Genomic DNA, 12078 nt, shown 5'->3' with positions numbered 1-12078 from the left:
GATCAAAATGTTGTCATGCAGAGTGCTAGCCGGCAGTCATTTGCCAGCTTTTCTTCAAATTCAAACCGGGAAAGTTGATTCTGATGAGCTAAGGTGTTGCCCAGGGAAATGGTGTCCTCAAGCTTTTGTTCAATGAAACAAGGTGAAGTGTTCGGTCATTCTCCTTCACAAGTTGAAACATTTTCTGTGAGTTTGGATGGCTGTTGTTTGTCAAATCACGTAGCAGGCTCCAAGTAGAAACAGTGTGGGCTTGACAGGCCGAGTGGCCTCTGGCGTGGTAACAATTCTGAGAGAGTCACATCCTTGCAGCCACGAGAAAGCCATGCACCTACCTCTGCACGATTTCATGTACTTTGCTAGTGAGGATGGAAATACCCACTTGTTCAAAATATTTCAGGTGGAGTTTACTGCTCCCCACAAGCAGGCTTGAAAGCCTCACTCAATTCATTGCACACCAGCCTGTCTCATACCTATCCATCCATCCTGCTACCTAATTCACAGGGGGCACTGGAGGGCGGGATACTTGGTCCTAATGAGGCCGTTAAATAGCCAATTCCAAGTGCCTATTCCTCCTACCATCCAGTAGTCTATACATATTGGAGAGAAGTCCAAACCAAAAAGGAAGCCTGGCAGCTCTAGCTTCCCATCTGCCCATTGAAGACACCTCAGAGTCATACAACCATCTTTACCCTACCTGCTACAGCACCTTAAACACTGCCTCCCACGTCCCACACACAACCCTCACAGTTAGCCAGCCAGCAGAGAAAGAACGCCTCCCTCCTGGTTTTGAACAAGAGCACACGAGAAATCTGTATGAACCTGTGGTTCCCTGATACACAGAGAACAAGTTCAGTCTATTTCATTTTGTTTGTCCTTGCAGATCATAAGGTGTAAAAGCCCAATCCCATGGATAAAAGCAGTGACTCTATCTCTGACAAGGAAGGCTTGCTACAGCCTGCCTTCTGCCCCTCCAGCTATACTGCAATCACCCACTCCTTGGAAGATTTGGATATAGAATTGGTGGTCAATAATTCACACGCACACACATCAGAAGCTGAAGGAGATTTATCAACCAGAGATCTGTCAGGCTCCGGATCAATGAAAAGTCTGTTGTCTTTTCCAGGCCATGAAAAGGTAGAGAGAGATGAACAAGAGAGAAATACAAAGTGGCAGAGACTATGCTGACCCATACCCATCCTTGGGTTCTGTCATGGATCTAGCATGGGCATGCATGGCTTTCTCCATGAAGAGTTTGGCAATCATCATGAGAACCATGTTTATCATGTAGTCCATATACACAAAGCCTGGCTTCCACTGCCCTGGCAAAAAGGCTTAGTACAGCCATGTCTAGGCAAGAGAGAATTGAAACACTTGGGTAATACTCATACCGTAGGGAAATACCAAGTACTGAGCCGCTTGGGCAGAGCCAAAATGAAGTTATGAAAAGGAAATCATGTTGGACAAATCCACTGGAGATTTTTCAGAATGGCATTGGCAGGCTAGACAAAGAGGAACGTGGATGATATATTTTGTAGTTTCAGAAAGCTGTTAGTATGGTCTTCTAGATTTTAGTAAGCAAAATTAGAACAATGGGATAAGTGGCAACATCCTGCACTGAGGTTTAGGTAATAGAACGAAAATCAAACAAGATAAAGAATAAACAGGTTATGCACAGGTTGACAGGCAACAAATATTGAGGCACTCTAGGATCTGTGCTCCAACCCCAGTTGACATAGATGTGAGGAGTAAATATAATATTTTCATGCTAGTGAATGGTATAAATGGAAGTGTGAGTGGTGAGGAGTGTGCAAAGAGGCACATAAGGATTTCAACAGACTGGGTGAGCAGGTAAGAACATGGCGGATGGAATATCCTGTTTTATGGCTGTTTCACATTTGATACATTTTGTTATCCTTGAGTTTGAAGGATTATGAATAAAAGGACAGTGGATCTTGAAAGGCACACATCACCAGTGGGGAAGTCATCTCAAATGGGCTGGGGGAGCAGTCTCATCATGGGATGGAGGTTTACTCCCAAAGAAATCTGGACCTTAATGCTGGGAACATGTAGCAGAGTTGCTGATCTGATTCTAGACCTTGAATAGGTACCTGCTCCCAGGAAGGCAATCCTATTGTTGACTCAGGCATGCAACCTGACATCTTATGATCGAAGGAGGGCCTGTTGTCTGCTGGATTCAATGGTGCAGGTAGAGATTAAGGGGTCAGAAGAGAAGCAGTCCTACTACATCTTATCCATAAGGAATGATACCCTTGGCCATTTGCGTCACTGCAGCTGCCAGTTTCTGACAGTTAGCACACCATTTGGCTTCAAAGTAGGACAAACTGGAGACTTCCAGCTCTATCCAAGTATCTAAGATGATATCCCACATGCTGGAGTTGCGTTGGCTATTCATCTCTTGCTCCATTTCAATAAAAGTCTTGGTAGATTAGATTAATAAATTTCCATTTTTTGACCACTTAATGATAAAGTCCAATCCCTCCTCCCCACCATGGATTCTAATTAATAGTAAAAGGCAATGTTTGTATCAGTCCAATGTTATCTATGCCAAATAAAATCATACCTATGTAAAAGGCATTTGTCAAATATTTCAAACATATCATTGAGTAAAAGCTATTCACTTTTTGACAGTTACAGACTATTTAAACAGATTTTGTTTCAACAACTGCAACAAGAGGCATAGGTTATCTCTGCAAATTACAGAAAAGCAGTCAATGCACTGCAAAAAGTCTGTACTTTCAAACTTTTAAGGTCAGGCACTCAAAGAATATCTATGCATTTTGGAAGGAGAAATTTATACTAATTATTTGGACTAGGAGTCTTTTCTGAATCTGCAGTCAACTGCATCCATCAAAAATAATTGTACCACCAAGAGATAAGTACTCGGCTCAAGTAGATATGTTCAAGTGTCCAAACATGTCTTAATTACATAACTGCTCTGCTGACCAGAGAACACAGGGCACCTTAACTAAATTACCATGGTTGATGAGAATTTCTGTACAGGAGGAACATGAATCACAGGGAGGACAATTAAAGCCTAAAAAAAAGCATGGAAGGAGACAAGAAAAAGCGCCTTATACTGCAGCCTTCTCTCATACCACAAAGAAGGGTACAAGAATTTCAAAAACACAATTTAATTCTCTGAGGGGAAGCTTTTTTAAATTGGCTTTCTGATTCTTGACTGTTATCGATTTTTCTCTTTACACAATATTTAATGTTATCTAGTTGCTCTGGCAACACAAAAATCATTGCATCTTATATAGATTATTCGATCATCTTAACATGTAGCAATTATTATACCTACAGCTGGTATGTCTAGTTCAAACTAATTTGCTATTTGAAAACTAGACATTCTGGATGCCCCAGATTACTGGATTTCTATTGCAGATGAGGACTATTCCTCAGTCTCAAGGAGGAAGAAAGGGACCTTTCAGACTAAGGTGTTTCAAGAATTGACTTTTAAATCAGTCAAAAAAGATGACAGCAATTGAACAAGCCAAACAAAAACAAAGACACTGACTTTACTCTTTAAAGCATCAAACCACACCATGGGATGTTCAAATCAACACTGCTTATTTGGATGCATCCGAAAATTTACATGGTGAGACTGACATGTTTGCTATATGTTTATTTTTCAAGATCAGTGAAAACTATTTGCAAGAGGGTCCTCCACATCTACAAGGTTACCAAGCAGCCAACAAGTAATTAGTAGCAAATACATTGAAAGTGGGATATTCCAATTTTGAGGCATCTTCTGATCTGTTTCACCTTTAAGGTCACCTGAAACAGCATACAAACTTGACAATAGGTAAATTCACAGCCTGCTGAGAGAAGACCCTTCCCTTCTACTTTAAACCACTTTACTATCCAAGAAACTACAGCCCTACTCTGACAATATGCGGGAAGTTAGGGATTGTAAATTAGTAATTCAGATAAATATCAAGTGTAACCTACAACATCTAATCTATGTGTTGAGAGTGTGGGACATGACTTTTAATTCAGAGTAATGAGAGAAATAATCTCCTTTGTTTTAAATCTCACAAAGCCTGCTGTTGAATTATTGAATTGGGATTCCTACTCCAGTGGCAAGAAAACACATAATTCGTTCATCATGTTTCAAACTGATCGGAGGCAAAAAGAAGCAAACAAATTCTTTCTAGTATTTCAAATTCAAATCAAGTATCTAATCAGTTTTTATTTCCAATTTGTTAATTAACTACGCCAAACATTTGAAATAAAATCAAAGTGTTGTGAATCCTAGAAATAAAACCAGACATTGTCGTCTCTTCAAAAGAAACATATTGGGTTGGAAGCATTAACTTTGGGTAGAATCATTCCAGGCTGTGAACAATGTGAGCACTGGTCAAAACGTTGGAAATGTTGCCAGTGAGAAACTTCGGCATCAAGAGCAATGAATCCCATTTTTCGACCAAGTTCTGAACGGCAAAATGAGATGTTTGCTAGTGATTGGCAACAGGCTTATTTTCGTGTATCAGCGTGCATTATCATCTCGTTATTATGTAATCCCACCTCACTTATAATCAGCTTCCCATTTTCCCACCTGCAAGACAAAAACTACAAAGTGCCCCAGTGACGACTGAAAGAGAAAATAAGACGGAGACTGCGAATTCCCACCTCGATGTATATTCTTTGGTCTGTACCAACTGGGGATGCTCCAGAAAATTTCAGAGTGCAGCAAATACGGAGAATGGATATAAATCACCCCACCACCTTTGAGTAAGAGGAAAACATGCATCTCCCCAACTATTACTTATATCCCAACTTATATGTCACTGAATCAAAATCCTCAAGCTCCCTCTCGTACAGAATTGTCGGTCTACCTACTGTCAATGGATTGCAGAGGTTCAAGGCAGCTCACCGTCTCTTAATGACAACTAAAAACGGGCAATAAATGTTGGCCCAGCCAGTCACATCCACATCCATGAATGAATTTTTTTAAAAAGTTTGCAGACTTCAACATGAATCAAGACAGTCAAGGACAAGAAAAGGATTAATAGATGATATCTCTCAGCTACAAATAGCCTTGTTTCTTGTGTCACTTTCCTATTCCTCCACTGTCTTTTACTGTTTCTACAAGGCCAAATGGCACATACTAATTGCCTTGTTTTCATAATAGTTGTACTGTATCCCATACTCTGAAACTGTGTGAAAAAATGTGTCAACCTATAACTTAAGAATTGCCATCACGAAAGAAAATCCAGGTAGATTTCGGACAGTAGTTACAAAATACAAAATATTCATCACCTGATGAAGGAGCAGCACTCCGAAAGCTAGTGCTTCCAAATAAGCCTGTTGGTCTATAACCTGGTGTTGTGTAATTTTTAACTTTGTATGCCTCAGTCCAACACCAGTACCTCCAAATCCTGGCTTGATTTCAATAATGTAATCAGTTAAAGGCTTTGCTTTTTTAATGGTACAAGTCTCCACATTATTTCTTATTCAGTATCTTAAGGTTCCATGGCAAACTAAACTGTATATTTTTACTTATTTATTCCATGTTCTGCATCTCATTATCAGCTGAATTCGCCTTGTTTCTGTGCCATTTCGAATTTTCCACACACAAACAAGCCTCTGTGCAAAACATTTGCCTTTTTTTAAAAAATCTCTCCTCTCACCTTAAAAATGTTCCCCTAATCTTGAAATCTCCCATTCTAGGGAAAAGACAACTACTATTAACTCTACCTGTACTTCTCATCATTTTATAAACTACTATCTGATCGCCTCTCAACCTCCAGTGAGAAACATCCCAGCCTTGCTTTATAACTGAAACCTTCCATACCCTGCAACACTCTGGTATATCTCTTCTGAATCCTCTCCAGCTTGAGAAAAACAGTTACTACATGTTTTAGGAAAAAACAGTTTTTCTGTAAATCAAATTAAATGAATTAAAGTTGGAAAACAGCTGCAATGTCTTGCTTCATCTTTGACCCTTTGCATTCTCAATAAGAAATGAAATACAGCTCATTCAGAAAGCAAGGGGACAAGTGTGTTACAATAAAAGATGCTACACTGTGCATTTATTTCTGTAGGTATATGTTTATTATAAAGGAAGAGTGTGTAGAAATAGTTTAGATGTCTAAGATGTCAATATAAGAACACAACCAAATACAAGGTAGACCATACAGCTCCTTGAGCCTGGTATACTGGTTAATACATTAGGGGATTGGTATGGGAGAGAGGAGGACAGGGTTGAAAAAATATTAAAGCTGAACAGAAGAGTGGCATTAAAATCTTCGCGAGCAGCAGGACCAAAACTGCTGCATCTGCAAAACAACATCTAGGCTCGAAAGAAAGACCAGACAAAATAGAATCTTGTTTTCTGTGTGATAATGCATGTGGGGTACTAGACAGCTTCAGGTCAACATGTTCCATAAAAACCCCTTTAACTACCAAAAGTGTGTCTGTAAATTTTAAACATATTTTGTTTGTGCATACGTTGAGTCATGACTTGGCATGGAGGAGTTTTTTTAATTAAAACCTGAATCAAAAAAATTTAAAACCATTCAACTTTCATCTTAAATGTTCTTTCATCCTCCAACCACTGACTCACCAATCCTGATTATACCCAGAACAAATCACTGAGCAGCATTGATTTTGAAGACAAGCCACTTATTTGCCTCGCCATTACTGTCCAGGCTAAATGAATAAAGGTGATTTGTTTTTTGGCAGAAACATGTATTTTGATTTCATGTTCTTCAGTTAATTTTCAATGCTTTCAAAGTTTTCTCTTTGGTGTGAAATGAGTTATGGCTTTCAGAACAAGTTGGATTTACTCGAGTTAGTTATATCATATCTGAGTTACAACCGGAGCTTTTATATGTTAAAAACAAAGCAGTACAGGGAAATACTACACACTCCAGGCAGTGCATTTTATTAAATGCCAAGAGCACAAGAAAAATCTGGCTCCTTCTAAGCTGCACCTTGGTGTCAATCCTGACATAGTTACTGATATTTACACCCTGTGAATTATTATAAAACTACATTATGCAAAATGTGATCATGAGCTTGAAAACTTCAACTATATTGCTATTTTTCAAGGTGTTCATGTAAATCTGGTGATATTGATTTACAATATCAGGTGTAACTTGATTCAAAGCAACAAAACTTCTGACTAAATACAATATGACTGGCTTACACAAACTGGGTTATAAAACACCAAGCTAATTTAAACACATGAATTAATAGGTGTAGCACACCTGATACTGTAAATCAATATCACTGGATGCACCATGTACACCATGGAAAATGCCAATATTGTTGAAGCTTGCAAGCTTATGATGGCATTTTGCTTTACAACAGTTCAACAGGTATAAGCATCACTAACTATTGCCCAGGGGATGGTGGTGGTGGTAGAATTGCCTTCTTAAACTACTGCAGTCTTGGGCCTGTAGGTGGACCGACAATGCTGTCAAGGATAGAATTTCAGGGTTTTCACCCAGTGTCCCTGATGGAGTGGTGATATATTTCCAAATCAGGATAGTCAGTGGTTTGCAGGCCAACTTTCAGGTGGCGCTGTTCACAGGTATACATGTTGCTTTTGTCCTCCAGATGGTAGAGATTATGAGTTTGAAAGGTGTGTTTGAAAAGCCCGGGTAAACTGCAGCAGTCCATCTTGTCGATGATAAACACTCCTGCCAATGTGAAGACTGGAGGTGGGGGAATGAGCTGCCAAGTGAGCTGCAATCTAGTTTAACATTCTTAAAGAAGAGGATATATAAAGACAGGGAAAGATGGCTAGTTCTTGCCAAATTTTCTGATGTTGGGATAGTCTCACATCCCTCCCCTTGCTGGTTTAACAACTCTCTTGATACATAACCATAATCCATGATTTTTTTTTGGATAACAATTTGATTTCATTTCAGAAAATCCTTCCAATATTCCCTTAGGGCTTCTCTTTGCCTAGCCATGTCAAATCTTCCCCAAAGTGAGATATCATTCGTCAACGTTCTGATTGTGACATTTACAGAGAAGTATTTAAGCAATCTATTTTTGTCTTCGCTTTTACTGTAAACCACGTTTGAATTGATTTTGAAACAAAAGGGAATATATTTGAAGATCTATCATCATGAAGACACCAGCAGAGGAGTTTCTCCAGAGGAGGGAAGGGACCCTGGAGCAATGAGCAGTGAGAAAAGAGATCTCATAAAGTCTTCTGAACAGTGACAATTGTATTTCAATGTTCTAGATTCAGCTGAGGAGGTAGACAATACCAATAAAATTGCTGTATTTTTATTTTACATTTTGGCTGAAAGACATTTCACACTGCTTTTAAAGTGTCATTTAAAAATGCTAGATAGACTTGTCCAAAGCTGTTTTTAGCAACATCTGTTTCTTTTGATTGCTGATTTTTTTTGTTGTTTTATTCATTTGTAACTAAGTAAGTTTAGGGCGGCACAGTGGCTCAGTGCCCCAAAGCGCCAGGAATCCGGGTTCAATTCCAACCTCGGGCGACTGTCTGTGTGGAGTTTGCACATTCTCCCCGTGTCTACACTGGTTTCTTCCCACGGTCCAATCCAAAGATGTGCAAGTCAGGTGGATTGGCTATGCTAAATTGCTCATATTGTTAGGTGCACTAGTCAGAGGGAAGTGGGTCTGGGTAGATTACTCTTTGGAGGGTCAATGTGCACTTGTTGGGCCAAATGACCTGTTTCCACACTGTAGGGAATCTAAAAAAAAAGGCATTTATTTTTTGATCACTGTTCGGATGTGGACATCGCTTAATAAGGCCAACATTTGTTGCCTGTCCTTAATTGCTATTCAGAAAGTGATAGTATTATAAAGGGGCATAATTATTGAAGAAATTCTGTCCACAAATGTTCCAATACATTGCCTTATGGTGCTTTTAGAGTCTACATTGTGCCTGTGCCTTCACAGGTTATGGTGCAGGGACAAGATGGTGAGAAGAGTGGAAAACTAGACACTACAGCATTCTTGCAGACTGTCCATGCAATAGCTACAAGAACATAAGGAAAAGTAGAATGAATATATCACTTGGCTCTTCAAGGCTGTTCCGCCATTCAACAAGATTGAGATTATTTTTCTACCTAAACTCCACCTTCTTAAACTTATTCCTACACTAGTTAACTTTCTCAGGCATTTTGCAAGCACAAAACTAGTCAGGGTAGCCTGTTATATCATTTGCTCACAGGCACCACTTTATGCCTCCATTTTGAGCATTCTTCCCTTTGTTCTTACTTCACCATCACCCTGCAAAAACAAAGACTCTATATTTGCATTCCCAAATGGAAGTACCTATCATTACAAAGCTCGAGCTGTACTGAGTGTATTATCTGTCCTCTACATTAAAGTCAATACATTATTCTGTCAGTGCTTAAGCTGAGTCTTGCTCAGTGATCCTAGCATTTCTTTCATTTCTTTGTAAATTTCTATGTAAAAACACAACACTTATCATGATCATGATTATATTGATCATTTTCCTGCTAGTTCCTTTCCTAATTAGTAAATATTCCCAAATGAAGTGTCAAAATTTATTGAAAATATAATAGCACGTAGAGTGATTTAAGAAAATAAGAATAATGACAATTATTGATACAATAAACATTGATTATGTTCTATATACAGGGCTTTCCATCAGTTATTTGATCGTTTGCTGAGTATTTAACAGTTCATTAAACTGGTTAGTTCTGGCTTACTGATCCAGTTTTCATACGTGCTTTTCTTTTGCAGGGACAGTTAATGACTATAATGTTCCCAAAGTGTACGATTAAAAGCAGCTAATTCAAGAACGAATTGAAAATGCATGTTTGCAATTTATGTATGGAGACAATTTTAAGAGAATGGGTTATAGGATGAATGTGGTAATCCAGTGCTATTGGCAGAGAACCTTGATGATGGAAACGTAGGTTTGAAATTGGGCAACAATGCAATTATGCAGAAAATCTGACCCCTGCTCTCTTCAAAACCTGCTTCCTACTTGCAGTGTTGTTACCCTGAAGAATACAATATTTAACAAAATAACTCACCCTTTCTCCATCCAACAAGAGATGAACTCTGAAAAGGCTAGAGTTGTTCACTACGACCTCTTCATTTCTGTACAAGATCTGGAATATCTTGCTGTAGACTGTGCTGTCATGAATGAAGGGTGGACTGGGGACCGAATCACCTGCAAAAAACAAACAACTTCAGTGTATATCGAAACAAATCACCTTCACCGCCTCAAATTGCTCTAGAATGCAATTCAGGCTACTATCAATTCCTGAAATTATTTGAACTTCTGACCAAAAGAGAATTCTTAACAGCAGTAAAAAACCAAAGACATCTGTTCTGGACTAGGCCAGACCACTCAAACATTCTTAAGCAGGCAGCCCAGGCCATAACTTTGCAATTTGTTTCAGTAAGTGTACAGTGAAAATTACCCGGAGTGAGGTAGCTAGGTTGACGACCAGGTTTTAAAACAGGCAAAAATTTATTCACAATAAAACACAAAGAACAGAATAATGAACCTCAACGGAACTCAGTCTATCCAAACTAGACCTAATGATGCTGTTCCAAACACACACAACAGTCACAATAAGCAAAGCCCCTTAAAAACCATTACAAATGGAACACATGTTTGCAGATTGAGGTTAGAAAGGGAGAGAAAGTGAGAGAGAGAGAGAGAGAGAGAGTGAGTGAGTGAGTGAGTGAGAGAGAGTAAGAGTGAGAGTGAGAGACAGACACACAGATTCCACACAGCTCACTGTTGAACTTCTCATTAGTTCTGGACTAAACTAAATTGCTCAGCTAGAGAGCTGACCGCTCCCCTTTCATTATACAGGTCACTCCTACAACATGGCCACTTTGGCCTGAAGTCTCAACTGTTTGCACATAAACAAAAAGGCCTCTCAATACCCTCTAATCTGTGTATCAAACCATACTAACTGGAACCGAGAGTGGTTTATTACCCCTCTGAAAAAAAAAATCAAGGACACAGTATCCTTGAGAAAAGGAACAGCTTTTAGAAAAAAGAAATCAGCCTTATGACACATTTCCCCCCCCCCTTTAAAAACCCAGTTGGTTGTCTAAACACACATATACGCTATACTAACTATAAATGTGCAAATATGCACAACCACATGCAAATTCAGGCTGCAGCACACCGGCTACCGAATGCCTCCGTATCACATTCGAATCTCGATAACGAATCAGCATCATGATTTCATGACCTGCCACATGCACAACTGTCAAATTGAATGGCTGCAACAACAAGCTCCATTGAAACAGTCTGGCATTTTTGTCCTTAACTGTTTCCACAAATGTCAATGGGTTATGATCAGTGTACACAGTCGTCTAAAATGCACTGCTGGTAATATAAACACTGTCATGTGGTAATGCCAACACCAAGTTTAAAGTCTCTTTCTCCACCATTGAATATTTCTGTTGGTGAACATTCAACCTTCTGGAAAAATACCCAATGGATCTCTCGATCCCCTCGTCATCCTCCTGAAGCACCACACCGACACCCACATTACTGGCATTGATAGCCACCTTGAAAGGTTTTGCGTAATCCGGTGAGGCTAATACTGGGGCAGTGGTTAACACAGTTTTTAGGCTGTCAAATGCTTTTTGACAGTCCACTGTCCAAGGAAACTTCTTGCCCTTTTTTTAACAATTCAGTGAGTGGAACAGCTACACTGCTAAAGTTCGAAACGAACCTTTGGTAAAATCCACTCAATTCCAGGGACCGTAGTACTGTTTTTTTTCATGGACAGTGTGGGAAATTCCCCAATTACATTCATTTTTGCATTCCATTGGGGCCATTTATCCATGTCCAATAACATGTCCCAGGAAGGTGACTTGGGCTTTGGCAAATTCACTTTTAGCTAGATTTACCACCAAAGTCAATCAATCAAGTCCGAAAAATGCTGTAAATGTTCCTTCCACGAATGACTAAAAATCACCAGGTCATCAATATATACGACACAGTTGGGTAATCTGGAAATGACCTTATTAATCAGTCTCTGAAAAGTGGCTGGACCATTTTTCATATCTAATGGCACGACTTTGAACCGATATAGTCCATTTGGCGTTACGAAAGCC

The 12078-nt window shown here is 39.3% G+C and overlaps 1 protein-coding gene across 2 annotated transcripts in view; it reads right to left on the bottom strand.

Annotated features, from left to right (window-relative positions):
• The window catches only part of fam135b (family with sequence similarity 135 member B), a 367782-nt gene that overhangs the window by 160733 nt on the left and 194971 nt on the right, over nt 1-12078 (bottom strand). For both annotated transcript variants that reach the window (XM_072569977.1, XM_072569978.1), the window contains exon 4: nt 10023-10162. In XM_072569977.1, coding sequence (XP_072426078.1) covers nt 10023-10162 — 140 coding nt within the window. The remainder of the gene's footprint in view (nt 1-10022; nt 10163-12078) is intronic.

The sequence above is a fragment of the Chiloscyllium punctatum genome, chromosome 5, assembly GCF_047496795.1.
Source record: "Chiloscyllium punctatum isolate Juve2018m chromosome 5, sChiPun1.3, whole genome shotgun sequence".
In the NCBI taxonomy this organism is placed as follows: domain Eukaryota; kingdom Metazoa; phylum Chordata; class Chondrichthyes; order Orectolobiformes; family Hemiscylliidae; genus Chiloscyllium; species Chiloscyllium punctatum.
Note: the sequence above shows the minus strand (reverse complement) of the source record. Positions and strands in the feature narration are given on the sequence as shown.